This window comes from Muscardinus avellanarius (assembly GCF_963383645.1).
Source record: "Muscardinus avellanarius genome assembly, chromosome: 12".
Taxonomy (NCBI): Eukaryota; Metazoa; Chordata; class Mammalia; order Rodentia; family Gliridae; genus Muscardinus; species Muscardinus avellanarius.
The window spans coordinates 52075173-52095420 of NC_137798.1; the positions used below are offsets into that span (position 1 = coordinate 52075173).

The window sequence follows — 20248 nt, forward strand, 5'->3', positions numbered from 1 at the left end:
TCTTTAAAGTGTTTAGTCCAGCAACTTGAATATAGTAAATATTCCAAACACCTTAACTTTTGTGTGTGTATTTGTACAGAGGCATTCTATATTGCATGGCCTGAAAATTACTTTGATATACTTTAGCATATGGTAATGCTTTGTTTCTTAAACTGGGCATGGACATATGTGTTCACTATTCATGCTATATGTTTGTATTCATTTTTCTGTTTTTGGAATGCTATTATAAAAATTAAAAAAAAATAACTCCACCATGAATAATGTGGTTGCCATCAGTGTGTTGAAGGTTTTAATATATATTCCAGAGATACTGCTCATATGTAAATTATGCAACTCAAGAATACAGTCTTCAGTCATGGTTTTGGTATCAATTAAAAGACACAAACCATGCATCTACTGACTTCAAGTGGTTAAGATTAATTATCATTATCTTAAATTGTGTTTGAGAAGTTTTAACATAACCAACTAATGTTGAAAATTATCTTCCTTAGTAAAACAATTACTGTTCAGTTTATGTTCACTGGTTAAAATAGGTTAGGCGCTCCTGACTTAATGAGTGGGATATAAAACTGATAAGCAGAACCTGTCATCTTAAGACTCTTCAGAGTGACAATTCTGAAGCAGGACTCTGATGGTTTTATACGGCCCACCATTAGCAGAATATGTGGTCACATGGTTTAAATAGATTACCCAAATCTTTCCTATAATATTTTAGTTCATGTCCACAGTAATGCTCTCCTGCAAAATATTTGTGAAACTTATGTGAGTGAATATCAGAATTGTTTGGTATGGTAAAGGGAAATTAATTTAAGATTTTAATGTATGCTATAAACACTTATATTGGATTTGGAATCTGAGATTGACAACTTAACTCAAGCTGCAGCTATAGAAAGTAGACAAAAATAGCTAAGCTTTGGAACCCCATTTTCTACTCTACAAGATGAAAAAAATTATGTAATTTATTAGTGCCCTCCATGTTTACAAAGTAAACAAGTAGTTAATATATTTAGAAATCTTTTAAGAATATTTAATAAAATAGGAAGTAGGGGATTGGCCCCAATAATATTTTATTTTTACCTAAAATATATATTCAGAATATATAACTATAGCATCATTATGCTAAAAATCCTAATTAATGGTATTCTAAATTTTCCTAACCTCTTTGCTAAACTTCATTGATATTTAACAATGAAGAATGAATAATTTGAAAAACTATGAAAATTAATGAGACCTTTTGACATTGAAATGTGCAGATTCTAGGGGGGGGGATCTTGCATTAATCATAGCTCCAATTCTATTTTGGAACTCTGGAAATAAATAGCTTTGATTTCAGACATCCCAACTGTAAAATGAAACTTAAAGTCAGCACATACAATTAAATCACTATCTGATGCCAGAAGACCTAGGTTCCTAAGAGGTTTTGCTATGTCAGAAAGCAAAATGGTGATCAAACTGTTAGTCTATGGATCTACTCACCATGGCTATGCCTATTTATTTCTCTGTTTTCTAGCTGTCTAGTGATAGATTAGTAGTGTCATTTATAGAAATAAAAGGGTGAAATTCAACCCAAAGTGCCTAAGTAGTGAAAATACTACTATTCCCCAAAACTTAATCTTCTTCTCTAGTTTAAGAGGAAGGAATGGCCCTGGTGCAAAAACTTTAAAATAGTATATATTATTTTATATTTTATTCTTCACTATAAATCTGATGGAGAAATTTACTATTTGTCAGTTTTAATTAGTATTTTAACTCTAATAAATTAATGGTAGTTATTTTAACTGCAAATGCAAATTAAAAACTAAACAATTGTTTTTCGGTACCCATTGGATTAGAGAAATCTATATTTGGTGTCATTTTAAATTCAAATACTTCCTATGTCCCCATTGCTTGCATTAGAAAAGAATGAAAGGTATATAAAACATAAATCAGGTATACTATTGACTACTCTAGTAAAATCTAGGAATTTCTTCACTAAGTGAAGAAAATCCTCAACACATAGGACAGTGATTTGGAGCTAATTAACTACCTTTAGACTCTAACTTTTGGGCATAATATTTGGAAATATTTAGGTATTTTATGATGATAACTGTGATAAATTAATAAATCAAACATTATTTCCACAATTATATAGATTAAACTGTATTTGAACAAATTATAAAAACCATGATTAACATATATTGAACTATCATACAAAATAATATAATGCAATAAATCTTACTTGTCTCAAAATAAGTATTAAGAATAGTATTATAATTTATGTTTCTCAAAACAATTTACAACCAAAAATATTTTAATATTCTCCTTTACTTCTTTAAACATCAGTGGAAATATGATTAATATAATCAGCTTTAGTTCTACATTTCTCCTAATCATCAGACCTTCATTTTTACTTGGTCATCAGAAAAAAAAAAAAAAAAAAAGGATGTCTTGCTATCTCCTGAGTAACAACTTATCCTAAATCAAGTTCTTTTCTCTGAAAACTCTCTCACAAACTAAAATTCTCACTCAGTATGTGTTATTACAGAATCATTAACATTTTAGAAGGACAGAACTCAACTAAAATGATAATTTTCAACGATGACTATTTAATACTAGGTATACATGTATATATGTGAAAATAAAAGGTACAATCCTTTGTCCAAATATAATCTTACATAGAAGTTCTATATATATATATAAAAGAGAAACATATTCTGCTCAGAAGTTGGAAGAAGGTGGGAATAAAATTCTCAGCAGGTCATCTCCCTTCTCTCTGCAGTTCAGTAGCTTTTGAGAATACTACAAATAATTTATATGTTCCATTCGAACACCATTTGGAGATGAGATTATCCAGCTGATACCTTTATTCTATACAGGAAATGTTTTGAGGCCCAGCCAGACCCAAGATCTTAAAGCTACTAAATGTTAAAAATTCAGTCCTGGACTCAAGTCTAGGGTCTGGACTACATTACCTTGACTGGTGTCAATCAGGCTCTTTCTTAAACTGATTTGAGAGCATTGGTAACCAACTTCCCTACCCCCAGGAAGAAAGGTTGTGAGTGTTCCTCAGAACCTCATGGATTCCTATCAATCTCTCCAGCTCAATAAAGTGTGCCTCCATACACATCATCAGCCTGCCATTATTTTCTTCTGTTCTTTTTCCTTTATACTATTCCTTCAAACTCCATTAGAAAAATATTCCAAAGCTATGGTTGGGAGATAGATAATCTAAGATAGAAAGAGGTTAAACAAAGTTCTCACATGGAGTTTGAATCTCATTTCCTATTAGTTGTACTTTCTATCTCATTTTCTGTCTCACCTGGCTACTTTCCATAAAGTACTGCTTATCCCAATAACCTTAATTTTCTTTTTAATTAATAATGTTTGTCTTCTTTATCACATAATATCTGATTTACTCACTGAATGTTTTTTCACAATGCAAAGGTAGTCTGCGTTGTTATGGAAACAGAAGAAACATTTTCTTTCCCAAGCTGATTGATTCTTAAAATTATATTATTTCATCCCACTCTTCTTCCGATTGTCTACTTTTGAACTTGAAAATCTGCAAGTCCACTCAATGAATAGTTCCCTAGACCACCAACTAGATCATCTCATTCACTCCCCTGAGAAAAATCCTTTGGTTGTCTTTAATTGTGTGAATGTGAACTAATAATATCTAATGTGATAGAGTTTCTCCTAAGGTCTAGTGTCTTCTTAATCCAGCTCAGATGCTACCTGCCTTTGAGAACTCTTGCTGACCAGATTCAGCAACATCATCCTGAGAACTCTCATGTTACTTTGATAGTATATTAAAGCAATAACTAGACCTCATGCTATTTATTTACTTATTTATTCATTTATTTTTTGATACTGGGAGTTGAACTCAAGGGCATTCTGCCTCTGAGCTACACCCCCAGACCTATTTAGTTTTATTTGGAAACAGGATCTCATTAGGTTGTTGAGAGACTCACTAGTTGCTGGGGCTATCCGTGAACTTGCAATCTTCCTGTCTCAGCCTCCCAAGTACTGGGATTACAGGCATGCATTGCCACATCCAATGAGACATTATTAAAGTTATTCAAACGTAATCCCACTGAAATATATACTCTTTAATGAATTAGATCATATGTCTTTTTATTTCTTCCTCTACCCTCTTTCTCAAGTGGTTGTTGAATAAATATTTTTTATTAAAAAGTACTATATTCATGAAATAATTTTACAGTTGTGTGTTGCACTTAAATTTCATTGATATTTGCCACGTGGAACATTTTGCATTATTCCTACTTGGCTTTTCAGTTTTCCTTGACTCTCGAATTTGAATTTCTAAGCCTAAATCTTCCTCCATTACAGTGTCTTTAGAGCTCAGAGTTCTCTTTAATAAATATCATATATAGCAAATGGGAAGACGAAAGTACCATGGCAAGAGTTATATATACTGTGTTCATTTCTTGTGGTAGATTTCCTATTTTCAATAAGAAAACTCCAGAAACTTCAGTAGATTTTTTAAACTGTTTCCATCTGCCACATCACTTAAACTTAATTTGTATTATGGTAGCATGATTTTTTCTCTTAAATAATTTAGCACATTTTAATAGGGCATTCGGGAGACTGTCTGGAGGTATTTTTACCCTAAAACATTCAAAACATTGTAGACTATTTGAATAGCTGTTAAAGAAAATAGAAAATGGGACAGATCAACAGCTCCACAGATGCTAACTGATGCTCAGTGTTCACAATAAGGATAATATAAACCACAATATTTGGTGTGGAGAGCTGACATTTTCTCAAACTTATTTAGTTGTAAGAATAAGATTTTTAGAAAACTTTATTTTTAAATAATTCTCTTATTATTATAAGCCTCTAATCTGAACAGGGTTGTATTACCTATTCAAACACAGATTCCACTTGCATCCCATAGACACTCCAGATTGCTACATTTGCATGTCTTCTTTGTGGAAAGTCTGCATCTGCTACTGAGCAATACAGGACTAATATATATCAACAGATGAAATAATTCGAGTGAATGTTTAATGATTCTTAAAAGCATCTGAAATTATAGTAGAAAACTTGTCAAAATTTTAGTAAAAATTCAACCTGAGTGAAACCTATTTTTAAATAAAGTGTTAACCATAAAATATATCCACCTCGGCAAACTCTTATACACCTAAATGTGATTTATATAACTGTGCCAATATAATATAGGCTAATATCATCTTTCACTAAATACACAAATGAAAGGAATTATGCATCTCTGAGTATGCTTAGTCCAAAATTTACTAAAGTATGAGCTTTATATGAGTACTTAAAAATGTTCTTGCTTGATGACCACAGTTTTTGTAGTCAGTGTCTTCCTGTGAAATTCACTAAGCACAGTGGTCTTTTAAGGCTTTGACACTAACACAGTAGTGGTACCTGTTAACTACGTTTAGTTGGAGTTTTAGTGGTATAGGTGAAGGGAAAAACACGTAGAAACGAATGTGAAAAGGGCTACAGAAGAGATAATTTACCAATATATTTGTGTGTGTGTGTGTGTGTGTGTGTGTGTGTGTGTGTGGTACTGGGGATAGAACCCAGGACATTCTACCTCCGAGCTATACCACCAGCCCTATTTTTTTAATTCTTTATTTTGAAACAGGGTCTCACTGAGTTTCAAAGAGCCTCACGAAGTAGCTGAGGCTGTCTGCAAACCCGGATCCTCCTGCCTCAGCCTCCCAAATGCTGGGATTACATGTGTGCACCACAACAGCCGGCTAATTTACCAATATTTTAAGGGGACAGTCTCACTTCTGACACACAGCTCAAAACTCTATGCTCTTTCTTGCCCATATCAAGGATAGATACAATACACCTTTCAGTAAACACAAGAGTCAACTGAGAGAAAGGAATCTTTCAGACCTACTGAGCAAATTCAATCTGCATATAACCAATTCTGCAGGAAGCCAGTGTAAAAAGTGAGGAGGAAACTGAGTCCATCAGTAGAAGACTATAAAGTTTAGAGTCTCTAAATTTTAATTATGTATTTTTCATTATATCTTATCAGCCATGAAAAAATGTATAAAAACAGTAATAAAAGGTAGATAAAAGACATCATAAACAGAATACAAACCACAGCAGAAAAATTAGTGTGTTAAGTATGGACTTGATTAAGCAATTAGGAAATAATCATCTCAGGACTTTTAGTAGAATTACAATGAGTATTACTCTAGTAGACAATGATCAGCTTAGCAAGGCAATCAGTAAAATATATCTATAAGTTAGGAAATTAAAAAGAAGGATTTTGCTTCAATCTGTGAGGCTTACACATTATAATAGCAAAGTAGAATAGTTGTAACAGAATCCACACAGTCTTCAGACTGAAAATGTTTACTATCCAGGCTGTCACAGAAAGCCTGTCAAACTCTGATCCCCATAATTAATTCAGAGGTCATAGATTTCAGTATTTTGGATTCAAGGAAATAAATTGATTTCTCTCTCTTCAGTAACTCAGGTAGTAATTGCATAGCTTTTGCCTGCATGGACATCTCCTCTGATTGAAGTCTTGACGGAGTTTCACGTATTAGTCTTATACTTAGCATTTCCTCTTACAGAAATCAACCTATTCCTCACTATAGTCATTCTATAGTTTCAATCAGCAGAATTTCATGAATTTCTTTTTTTAATTTAAATAAAAAGGGCAAAGATTCACATTTAAGTAAGTAAATTTAATCAGTTTTTGCTCTCTCATTCATTACCAATTCTTATCCATTGTGTACTACAGTCCTATGCTATCAAGGACTTTGATTTCTCAGATGTGAATGCTGCTGTAGATAGCTGTTAACTATCACAATTATAGTAACTAGACAGGTAGTTAGCAACAAAGCTAAAATCTAAACTCATACTCTCGGTTGGTCGCCACTGTGCTCGTAATACTTATGCTTCAGGCTCTTAACACTCTAAATCTTTCTCTACTTCCTACTGTTTAATATGTCTGTGTGCTCTAACAAGGGAGAAAAAAAACTCTAAAATTTATATTGAGTCTACTGCTATATTTGCCCACCAGATGTCTCACCATGGGAATTCCACAGATAACCAGGCTGACTGCTTAGATTTTCAAGGCAGGATAAGCAGGCTTCTCAGTTTACTATAAACCCACAAGTTTGTTGAGTCATGCAAATGAATACATGCAAGCTAATGAGCACCCAGAAACTTCACTATGGAGCAGTACTGGAGAAAGCAATGGTATAATCTGCTACAAACCCTCTAAAACTTAAAAATCTACCATAATAGTTATATTTATGCAAATGGATAACAAACAAATGACAACACTGTAAGGATTTAACTATAACCCTTGTGAAAATTTTTTTTCCAAAATTGACTTTCTTTTATTTTTTTAAATTTATTTTTATTGGTGCATTGTAATCATACATCAAATTGGAATACAAGACTTGAGAGGATATACAAGCATACATCATCCAATTAACCCTCACCCAGTCCCCATCCCATTCCCTCCCCCTCCCTCGATCCCATGCTTGTTTGGTAATTAACTTTGATACATATGTTTATGTACCTCCTGCTTTTTAAAGAGGTTCCATCCTCCCCTTTTCCATACCCTCTGATTGGTCACCTTAATTGCTTCACCATAGGGCCCTTTCGATAGCTCGACCACTTCCTGTTGCCCCTTTCCTCCTAGTTATTACTGATTAGGGGAAGCATCTGGTTTTAATTTTCTGCGATATTTCTCTGTGCATGCCGCGTTGCAAATACCGATCCCACTCTTGACGGCCCCATTAGTGGCCTGGCTACCCGATGGACTGATCCAGACCTCAATGGCTCAAACAGCAGCCTTGCCTCATGGGAGGCCCCGATTCTGGTCTTGCTGGCCCCGACACTGGCCAAACACCCTCACCTGGCTCCGATCCCAGCCCCAGAGGCCCCAGCACCGGCCTTGTCTCACAGCAGGCTCCGATCCCGGCCTCAGAGGCCTCAATAGCGGCCTTGCCTCACAGAAGGCTTCGATGCTGGCCGCTGGGCCTGGCACCAGCCTAACCCCTCAGCAGGCTCTGATCCTGGCCTTGGGGGCCCCAGCCCTGGCCTTGCCTCACGGCAGGCTCCGATCCTGGCCTTGCTGGCCCCAGCACCGGCCTAACCCCTTGGCAGGCTCCAATCCTGGCCTCGGATGCCTCAATAGCGGCCTTGCCTCATGGAAGGCTCTGAAGCCGGCAGCTGGCCCCAGCACCGGCCTAACCCCTCAGCAGGCTCTGAGCCCGGCCTCGGAGGGCCCAGAACCGGCCTTGCCTCACGGCAGGCTCCGATCCCGGCCATGCTGGCCCTGGCACCGGCCTGACCTCCCTCCCCCAGCAGTCTCCAATCCTGGCCTCGGAGGCCCCAGCACAGGCCTTGCCTAATGGCAGGCTCCGATCCCAGCCTCGCTGGCCCCAGCACCGGCCTAAGCCCTAGGCAGGCTCCGATCCCGGCCTCGGAGGGCCCAGAACTGGCCTTGCCTCACTGAAGGCTCCAATGCTGGCCGCTGGCCCCGGCACCAGCCTAACCCTTCAGCAGGCTCTGATCCCGGCCTCGGAGGGCCCAGAACCGGGCTTGCCTCATGGCAAGCTTCGATCCTGGCCCTGCTAGCCCCAGCACTGGCCTAAGCCCTAGGCAGGCTCCAATCCCGGTTTTGGCGGCCTCAATAACGGCCTTGCCTCATGGAAGGCTCTGATGCCGGCCGCTTGCCCCAGCACCGGCCTAACCCCTCAGCAGGCTCTGATCCCGGCCTTGGATGCTCTAGCACCGGCCTTGCCTCACGGCAGGCTCCGGTCCCGGCCTCGCTGGCCCCGGCACTGGCCTAGCCCCTAGGCAGGCTCCGATCCCAGTCTCAGAGGCCTCAATAGCGGCCTTGCCTCACAGCAGGCTCCGATCCCGGCCTCACTGGCCCCAGCATCGGCCTAACCCCTCAGCAGGCTCCGATCTCAGCCTCAGAGGTCCCAGTAGTGGCCTTGCCTCACGGCAGGCTCCGATGTCAGCCATTGGCCCCATCACCAGCCTAACCACTCGGCAGGCTCCGATCCCGGCCTCTGAGGCTCCAGCACTGGCCTTGCCTCATGACAGGCTCTAATCCCTGCTTTGCTGTGTCCGTCGCCGGCCTCACCCCTCGGCAGGCTCTAATCCGAGCACCCTCTTCGCCCAACCATTTGTCCCACGTTCTCGAGGGTGCGTGGTGGTAGTATTCTGCCTCTGGGGTCATTACTTCAAAGGTTCCAGGTGTAATGCATCAGATCTCTGCCTCCCCTGAGTACTGGCCACTGCCATTGCCACTGCCTCCACCATTTCAAACCTTTCCCAAGCTCTTTTTCCACTCTGAATGTTGTCCAGTGTTCCTAAGCATGTGCGACGGTAGCATTCAACCTTTGGTGTAATTTCTCCAAAAAAAAAAAAAAAATAAGGTTGGTAGGCTCCGATTTCTGCTTCTCCTGAATACAAGTCTCCACCGCCAACTCGGAGACTGCTTTCAGCATTGCCTTTCTCCTTGGTCTCCGCTAAAGTCTCTCTCCTTACAAGTGATGTCCAAGATTCTTAACAATGTAGAGAAGAAGCAGTCCTCCTTAGCAGGGAATTTTTCCAATAATTTCAGTTCATTTGGATAAGTATTGTCTGCATCTACCAGTATCCTGGCATCCGCCATGGCCTCCTTGACCCCTCTCCGATATTTTCCTTTTTTCTTTTTCTTTTACTTTTTTACAGAGTCCTTCTGGGTGGAAAGGGGGTGCCTAGGTATGCCCCACTAGCAGCTGCCCACCCACCCAGGGTCGAGGCCAGGGACCCGGACCACAGGGTCCTCCTCTTGTGAACATTTTAAGTTAAAATTCACCAGTATTTTTCAGCAAGTATGGGAAGGACTTTTATTTTATTATATTTTTGTGTGTGTGTGTGTGTGTGTGTGTGTGTGTGTGTGTGTTACTGTAAATTGAACCCATGGCATTCTACCTCCGAGTTACATTTTCACCCCTTTTTATTTATTCATTTTTATTTTGAAACTGGGCCTCATTCGGTTGCTGAGACCTGTAAGTTGCTAAGGCTATGATTCTCCTGTCTCATTCTCCTACATAGTAGGATTACAGGTGTGTGCCACCACTCCTGGGTACGATTTTTATTTTACAAAATTGAATTTTCACTGTATTTAATTATTTAATTAACACAGCAATCATTGTGCTGTGTTTTTGTTTTTTGTTTTTGTTTTTTTTGTTTTTTTTTTTTTGGTGGTACTGGAGGTGGAACCCAGAGGGCTTTCTACCTCTGGGCTATACTCCCAGACCCATTTTATATTTTATTTGGAAACAGGGTCTCACTTAAGTTGCTAAGAGCCTCACTAAGTAGCTGTGGCTGGCTTTGAACCTGCGTGATCCTCCTGTCTTAGCCTCCCAAACACAGGGATTACAAGTATGCGCCACCATGCCCGGCACTGCTGTGTTTTAAGTTATCTGCATTCTGGCCATATAAAATATAACTATAGTAATAAAATCTATAATGTTAAAATACATTAATTTATGTATCACAGTGCAGCTTCCCTCAAGATTTAACTCAAATGCCATTTCTCTGTCTCTTTCCTGAACCTACATTGGCAAAAACATTCAATTTACCAACAGAAGTCTAATGAAACTTTAAGCAAAGTATCCATCTACATACATCATGTCTAGCTTCTACATAATTTGTCTTGACAACTTAGATTATTAGCTGCCTAAATGTAAGACTCACTTTTACTATCACTGTATAACACTTTGCTACATAGAATTAGCTCAGTAAAGGAATCTAAAGGAAACATAAATTTAAATTGATAAAACAAAAGTGCTTACAATGAACATAATTTGCATGTTTATAGAATTTGAGGAATACTGTTTCTACTATTGAACTAATAAAGAAATTAGACAAAACCTCTGATTGCATTTATCATAGTTGTTATTATTTAAACAAATTCATGGCCAAACTTTAAAATAAATGTGGCCTATCCAAAGTTTATCTAACATTAGCCTGGTATGGTGGATCATGACTATAATCCTAGTACTTGGGATACTGACACAGGAAGATCACAGGCTCAAGATCATCCTCAGAAACTTAGCAAGACCCTTAGTAACTTACTGAGGCCCAATTTCAAAATAAACAATAAAATAAGGCTGGGGACGTGGCTCAAGTAGACTGCCCCTGGTTCAATCCTAGTCCCCCCAACAAACAAAAGTAAAATAACAACAAAACAAAGTCTCCCTAACATCAACTCATTATCTTTTTATAATACTTACAATGCCATAAATTAGTATTTACAATCCTGTGATAATTTATATTTTGATTTTAAAAGTCATCTAAAATATATGTTGAAGTGTGGTTCTGTGACTAAAACATGGCTTTCTGTATCAGGCAAAACGTCTTAAGGTAAAACATCCTCATCTTAGTAATGACCATCTGTCTATTAAAACATAGTAACAACTAAGATTCAACATAAAATTTTGTACAAAAAATAAAAGTCTCAATGGTTTAAAAGAGTCAGGCACTGTGGTGCTCACAGATAATCCCATTTACCATGGAGGCTGAAGCAGAAGGGTACCAAGTTTGAGGCCACCCTTAGCAAATTAGTGAGACTCGGTTGATCTAGTGAGACCCGGTTGGTCTCAAAATATAAAATAAAAAGGAATAGGAATGAAGTTCAATATTTGTAGTAGGTGCATAATTTCACAGGGTAGTGCTTAGCAGAAAAATTAATATATTTTTATCTCTAGTATTGTTTCCTCTGATAATCAATCTAATAATAGTTAAGGTAATTTAATTATTATAATTTATCTATTAATAAGATATATTTTTGAGTAATATCTGCTCTTTGATAATATTACATATTCCTTTTAGCATTTTTGAAAAATTCATGAATCAATGTTGGCCATTTTTCTACTTTGTACTTTAAAATACATACTTTCAACTCAATAATATAACTAGTATATTTAAAAGTGAATGTTATGGCTCATTCTAGGAGTTATTTTATTTTATTTTATTTTGAGGTACTAGGGATTGAACCCAGAGGCATTCTCCCTCTGTGCTATACCCTCATACCTTTTTATTTCTTATTTTGAAACAAGGTATTGCTAAATTGCTAAGGGCCTCATTAAGGTGCTGAGGTTGGCCTCGAACCTGTGATCCTCCTGTCTCATTAGGAGTAATTTTATAATGCTCCTCTCTTCTGTGTGTTCTTGGATCCCTTTTGGTTTAGTTTTCATGGTATATGAGCCATGCTCCCATCAAATGAGTCCTTTCAGACAGAAGCATTGATTCTTCTGCTATGACTTTTTTTGTTTCTGGTTCTGAAAAGAAAACAGGCAAGCAAAACCAGGCACACAACCAATGAAACAGAGTGACTTTTATAATTATGTGTAGAACAATTCTGGAAAGGGACCCCCTAAGAAAGTAAGGACAAATGATCCTGTATATTACTAAATTTTCTTACTCTTATGGGAAATATCTCATGTGGATGTCAGTTCAATGTCACCTAGTTCATTGGTTCAGGCAACCAGTGAATGTTTGTTGACAGAGTAGATTATATGAACAAATAACTGGGCATATCAACAGATTCCTGCTTAATTTCTTAAATGAAAACATCTGCTAATGCTAGGACCAATATGTAAAGATCAGTCAAATTTAAAAAAATAGGCTTTTCAACCCAGAAAAGGACTGATGTCCAGATCCACATACTTTCATCACTTTGACTTCCTATCACATTAATTGGTGAATAAAATTGAATATCCTTTAGAAGGCAGAATTGTCCAAAGTAAGCATATTTTGTCAGCCTGAAGAAGTATGGACTATTCCTTAAGGAGGGAAATCAATCCTGTGCACATCGCAATTTGGAACCACAAGAAGACACAAAGTCACAGGTGAATAACAGAATACAAGCATCAAAATGCTGCCGGACTGGAAAGGAAAAGCCGACTGTTAAACATTCATCGCAATGGAGTACGTTTACTCTAATTGTGCTCTATGCTTTCAATACATGCTATTCACTTAGCACTATATAAGAATTTCCAATTAAAATTCAATCTGGTACCAGTTTGGCAAAACAAACACTGCTACTTTAGGATTCTCTGGATGCATATTCATTGTACTTAATCGAATTACAAGGCTTTCAAAACATCCCGAGAGTTAAACTAATGTCTCCTCCCATAACAAACTGCTGTAATTTTCCTCATCTACAGATGTACATTTAATCAAATGGAAATTAATAACATTTTCATTTCAAGCTTTAAAAGAAGAAATTTCATTCCAACATATTTTCACATTTAACTATTTTCATTGTAAATCAATTCTACCATGAGATTCTCCAAAATATTACATCTGACTACAACTGGAACACATTTATCATTGTTTTCTGTTAGTGGAAGATACATTTCTTACATATCTATTATTAAATACTCTTCAGTTATCTGTTGGGGTTTTCTTCTTAGAAGTAAATAGTTTCTGTTTGTTTAAAACTTATGAAAATGGCCTCAACTCTTTAGTCATTTGTTTAATTTTAACCTCTACATGGGCTTGTAGATAAAGAAAAATAGTATTATTTGAGAAGCCTTATCTGTGAATACTATTAATTTTATTTGCTTGATTTCTATAAAATACCATAGGAATCCAAATCAAAATAGAAATAACAGTGTCTCACAATTGGATATTTATTGGGCATTCAGAATAATAGAATTTTGGTTTTAGGAAATTAAAAAAAGAATATTCTTAGCATAATTTGACTATCAAATTTTAAAAAATCATTCTAATGTGAAAATAGTTTACATCATAAATATGCTTCTTACCTGTACTGCTGGATATATTAACATCAATACTGATATCAGATATTCCTCCTCCCTTCAGAGAGGCTACACATGTGTATGTCCCAAAATCCGTGAATTTTAAATCAATGATATCCAAATTTGTTGTTCCAGGGGAGACATCAGGATCAGTCTGTGTGATAACCATCCGCTCAGAACTTCTAAGTGGACGGCCATTTTTAAACCAACTAAATGTTAACTCCTCTGAAGGCACCGCTTCAACCTGGCAAGATATTTTCACCTCACGTCCAATCTGGATGTTATCATCTTTGTGATAAGGATCTGGGGTGATCCAGAATCGTCCTTTTTTTAATGCTAAAATATAAAAATATATATAAGAAGTTAGTGTAGTTTTCATAATTTTAGAGATTAATTCACTCTAAGTAATTATATCTGATCTGAGATAAAGTAAAACAAAACAAAACAAAATATGTATAGGCTCTTTTGCTGTTTCTATGTAGTATCCATATAAATAAACCTTATTTTGATAATTCAGAGATAATCTAAATCTCTAAGCCACTTAAAGACTATAAACTCTGGTTTTTATAAATGATATATTCCAGTGATAGAAAAAGTAATTTTTAAATCTACATAAAATTATACTTTTATATACTATACTACAATTAAATATTGTCCATTGAAATTTGTACAAATGATAAAATTTGTTTATATAAAATAATAGGGTATTAAAGTTAAAAGTAATAATATGAAATATTTTATCTAATACCTTTCTACTATTGTCTCTTAAATATTCTGTATCTTCCCAAACAACTTGAATATTGCACAAGTTTGATATTAAGGAGAATTGTCTTACAGGTATATCTCATGCTGACCAAAACTAGTGAAGAACTGAGTTAGTTCCAAATTCCTGAGGCCTTTTCAGGTATGCAAAGAACCTAAACTGACAAAAAACTGAAAAAAAATGAAAACTCTTCTATGAACTGCATTATTCTATCACATCTAGATATTTTAGTTAAAAATCACTGGCTCTCATACAAATGAACCATTCTTCAGATGGCTTGAATATCTGCCATGTTTGTGTCCTAACAGCCATGCTTTTGGGATGCAAGGTCAGTGCTATGATACTAATGTGGACCTGCCAGGCATAGTGGCGCATGCTTGAAATCCCAGCATCCAGGAGGCTGAGACCTGAGAATCCCAGCATTCAGGAGGCTGAGACCTGAGGATCGCAGTTCGCAGACAACCTCAGCTACTTAGTGAAGCCCTCTGCAACTTAGTGAGACCCTATTTCAAAATAAAGAATAAAAAATAGGGCAAAGGGTATAGTTAGGAGGTCTAATGCCCCTGGGTTCCATCCCCAGAGCCGCAAAAAATAAATAAATAAATAAATAAATAAATAAATAAATAAAAATAAATAAATAAATAAATAATGTGGACCAGTAGTAATGACTGTCAGAGAGTTTCTGGGGAGGTATTTATTAGCTTTCCAAGGTCCTGAACTTTTAGTAATACTATGCTTGATATATGATTCTCTTATATACACATTTTTCTTTTTTACTATATCTTGTCCATTTTTCTTTACCTTACCTTTATGAAGACATGCATTATATACAGTGAAAAACAATTATCAGAATAAAATATTGATCATTCACTTTTACCATTAAACCTTATCCACATAATGATACTGTAAAAAATATGATGTGAATTTTGTGGACCTACAGACAGCAGAGACCTTCTAACTGCATTCTGGATATCCTTTCCTGAATTTAAGCAGATCAGATCTTTCTTAATCCCCCAAAGGCAAGGAACATTAAAAAAAAAAAAAAAAAAAAAACCTCCGAAACTCCATAGGTACATGTAGAATAAAATGGAAATGAATACATTATCAAATCTCCCCCAATTTTGTTTTTAAACGTATTTACTCTCTAGCCTGATATATTTCCATGTGCTTTTTTATTTGTATCTCAGCATATGAGGGGAGATAAATAAATATTGAAAACAATGATGGTATCATTTTATTCAAGACATATTTTTACAGGTCTTCCTTTCAGGACTAGGCACTAGATAAGGCCCTGATAACAAAACAGAAAACACAATGGTCCTCAAGTATTGAAATTTATATACTCACAGATTATAGGTCAATTTTTTCCTAAATATTTATAATACTTATATTTGGAGAAAATACTACATAGCTATGAATCATTTTATATGCTTGAAAAAGTCTGAGTAACAGATAAGAACATTCAAAATTATTATTTAGAAAATGTCCCAAGCTTTGATCTTAATAAAAATAACGGACTATAATTTACATCACACTTTAATACTGCTTTGGTGACATTTTTCCATAATAAAATGCAACTAGTGAATCTTATTTTCCCTTACCAAACTTTTATAAAAAGGTTACAATAGGACAAAATTAGGATAAACTGTGGTTTTCTACTACCTAGAGTATTATATTTATATTTTCATGGGCACTGAAGTATGACTTTAAAATGTATCCAGAAGGGAAAATGTGATGAAAACGTCCATGGTTTATATTATTGTACACATACCACTCAAATGTAATTGCAGCTCTAAGGCACACAGCTAATAAGAAGAGCATGGAATATTCTTTTTAAAAAGACTAGATCTATAAAATAGTATGTCAAGGACAATTATTTTTGTTAGACCTACAACACTTATATGAGAGCTTTTTCTATCCTGTTTTTCAAGAGAAATGATAAAACTAAACAAAATTTTTACAAAAAAAGTCATAGTTTTTTTTTTTTTTTAATTTGCAATTCTGGGGATGAGACCCAGGGGCATTCTACTTTATTTTGAAACAGGGTCTCACTGAGTTGCAAATGGCCTCACCAAGTAGCTGAGACTATCCACAAATCATGATCCTCTTGAATGCTAGGATTACAAGCATGCACCACCACGCCCCGCTAAAAGCCATGATTTTGAAAGTTTTAAATTCTACATATTAACTTGTTAACAAATTATATTGTAGCTATGAGAGTACATATAAGGGTACTTAGAATAATTTTCTTTACAAAGTTGAATGTTAGTTGCAATATACAAACACACACAAACAAAAAGCTCAGATGTGCATGTGATTAACATTTCCTTGCTATGCATTCTTGTCTTGAAGTTCTGTGCTCTGTGCGGCAATATATTAAAGTGATGCTGAAATTGAAAGAATTGGGAACTCATCAACGAAATCACATTCATACAGCTAACAACTCAAAAATTGCTGAAATAAAAATTGAGAAATCAACATATGTGTATCATGTTACAAACTGTTTTATTCATAAAAATAATTTGTAAAACCAAAGGCGAAAATATACTAAGCATTACAAATCTATAGTCAACTATTATATAAGACTAAATATGATAAATTATTATAGTAGTTTACAGAAAACAATGTGTGTGTGTGTGTGGGTCCCCTACAGTAAGTAACACAGAGGAGTGAAATTTATTGTTCTCACTTATTTTGCTCAGACAACTAAGCACGATGCTCTGTAAATTTGGCACAAGTTCGTAAGAACTTACACCTAAATCTAGTCTTTTATTTTATGTGGTCCAAGATTGGCAATCTTATTTTTAATCTTATTTTAATGGGTCAGTTGCATCATTTAAAAAAATAGGAGGTGATAGTATTAGGCTTCTTTAGAGACCCGTTGTGAGAAATAGCTTATTAGCAATTGTGTTTGAGCTTTAAAAATGTAAAGTGCCTAATATAGTTAATCAGCTGGGAAGCAGGTTCCTTTGTTTATAATTAAACACTCTCTTTTTCAGTGAACAATTTATAGTAGTTCATGCAATGTTAATTTAAAGTCATTTCTTGCTACCATTTAAGATTACAAAATCAATCTGCGATTAGTACTGGAATATAACAGTGGTCCAATAGACTTGAGGAGACTATAGAACTATAAACATTCTTTGGAAAAAGAGAGGAAAAATCTCTTTCCCCAAATGCAATTTCATAGTCTGAACTTTGAGAATCCCCTAACACCAGCCTGAGAGAATATTAGATTTGCCTCAATTATCATAAATATGATGGATGAACCTTAAAAGTACTTGTTTAATCTGGCAATACATGTAAAAAACTGGCATGAAGCTAAGCCAGTGCTCTGGATAAATATGTTGGAAACACTGAAATATAGCCATACAGCCTCCCTTTCATAATATTGTAAGAATTTAAGGCAGAAGTGGTCCACATTCATTTTTGACAGGTTACTTGTGAGAACATTCTAAATGTACTTTGAAGTCCCTCTACTTTGAGATATACAAAGATGTTCAGTGAACAGAAGGACATTTGTGTGTAAAGCAGAGGCCACTCATTGCAAATTGTGGGTGTAGTATGCTGCCTACATTTCCCTAAGAGAAAAAGCAAATTTGTGCCTATGAATGTTGATGATTTTAAGGAAGACTTCTGTTATTTAAAACAAGATTGCTTTGTGAACTCAGACTTTAGAGGGGGGGGGGATTGGCTTTGGAGAAGCCTACGCCCTGGGCTTCCACTAGGAGGAGGCCATGATGTTGTATCTTGATCGTAGCTGTAGACTTAAAATCATAAAATACATGACTTTGTGGGTAAATCGCTATATATAAACACATTGTAGTTCAATAATAAAATTTGTAGCAGAATAAAAGAATGACAAAAGTGTTTTTAATTTTAATGAGAAATTGTCTGTTTGCAAATAAGAAATACCGGGCATAAACTTTGGGATTTCTGCTAAAAATCTTCTTTGGTTGTGCATGCTTGTAATCCCAGAATTTGGGAAGCTGAGACAGGGGGATCCCGGTGTGCATCCAGCCTCAGCTACTTAGTGAGGCCCTTTGCAACTCAACGAGACCCTGTTTCAAAATAAAGAATAAAAGAAAAGGGCTGGTGCTGTCACTCAGAGGTAGAATGCCCCTGGGTTTCCTCTCCAGTACCACACCAAAAGAAGAAGAAGGAGGAGGAGGAGGAGGAGGAGGAGGAGGAGGAGGAGGAGGAGGAGGAGGAGGAGGGTGAGACAGAGTGACCATGCAATACCATTTTAGGTTGATAAATTAGAGAAAAGGCTCCATAAATATACTGCATTTTATAATCTTAGAAATAGTTAAATAATAGTTTTATAATCTTAGAAAGAGTTAAAACTTAAAAAATGTTGCTGAGAGGCCGGGCGTGGTGGCGCACGCTTGTAATCCCCGCGCTTGGGAGACGGAGACAGGAGGATCGCGCAGGTTCGAAGCCAGCCGTGCTGGCGTAAGAGACCCTGTTTCAAAAATATAAAATAGGTCTGGAGTGTAGCCCAGAGGAAGAAGGGCTTCCAGGAACCCCAGTACCACCAAAAATAAAAAATAAAAAAAAAATAAAAAATGTTGCTGAGAATAATAGATTTAGAAATCACTAGTGGTGTAATCAGATAAGTAATTGATTTTATAAGGAAGACTGAATCTCAGGCCAAATTGCTTCTTTACATGCTTCAGAGCTCAGCTGATAATCATTTTTTGATGAAAGATGGAAGAAAATTGGCATCTTCGCACACTTAAATGATCTGAAATAGTATTTGCCCAGGTCCATAGCAGTAAAAGGTTAATAAGATCTATGTTAAAGCAGAACAAATAAAGTGTGAGGAATGATTATATGAGTAAAAGATTGCTTTTATGAGGAACTTTTCAGAGCTATTAATATGCTAACTTGTATACTACTGCATTCCTAAGTGAGTCAGTGGTATTTACCAAACAGCCCTTTGTGGAACATCTCTCAGGAATAATATCCTGGAGAATAAAGCCTGGGGAGCAAAGACTGAAGGGGATGTATGACGGGTGTCACTTAAAAGACTTTACAACTAGATTCTATTCTTGATGTTTAAGGCATTTCCATGAAAAGCATCACAAAATAAGATACAGCTCCACAGTAGCAATAAAACTTACATATAAAAAAGCCAAAGGCAGAGGAAAATTCTTGATTTTTTAAAGTAAGAAGTATCTAATGGTACACTAAAATTAAAAGACATTATTTCAGAAGTTCATAACATACTGGTCTGCAGTTAAAGCTTTATGCCTCTCTCCTTCACAACTTACCAGCAGTCTTTTTAGATAAATTATTTTATTAGTTTGTTCTGTTTTGGAAATAGACATTTTAAAATACATACACGGTATTGAGAAAGAATTAACTATATTAGCTTCTGTATTGTTTCAAATATTGATATACATTAGTAAGACAATTTACCTCAATTTTTTTTAGGAAATAACAATATAAGTTTATTTAATAACATGTTCCAAAAAGTATAAAGTGTTATTTTAAAAAGTATGGAAGTGTTAAAGCTTCTATAAGATGAATAGGAATAGTAGGGTTTTTTAAATTTATATCCAATTAAGTATTCTTTTTTTTTTTTTTTGGTGGTACTGGGGTTCCTGGAAGCCCTTCTGTATCCGGGCTACACTCCCAGACCTATTTTATACTTTTCTTTTATTTGGAAACAGGGTCTCTTAAGCCAGTGCAGCTGGCTTCG

General features: G+C 36.1%; 1 protein-coding gene across 2 annotated transcripts in view; it reads right to left on the reverse strand.

Moving 5' to 3' along the window:
• The window catches only part of MDGA2 (MAM domain containing glycosylphosphatidylinositol anchor 2), a gene marked incomplete at both ends in the record, with an annotated part of 848361 nt that overhangs the window by 207800 nt on the left and 620313 nt on the right, over positions 1-20248 (reverse strand). For both annotated transcript variants that reach the window (XM_080707341.1, XM_080707342.1), the window contains one exon: positions 13785-14114. In XM_080707341.1, the coding sequence (XP_080563467.1) occupies positions 13785-14114 (330 nt within the window). The remainder of the gene's footprint in view (positions 1-13784; positions 14115-20248) is intronic.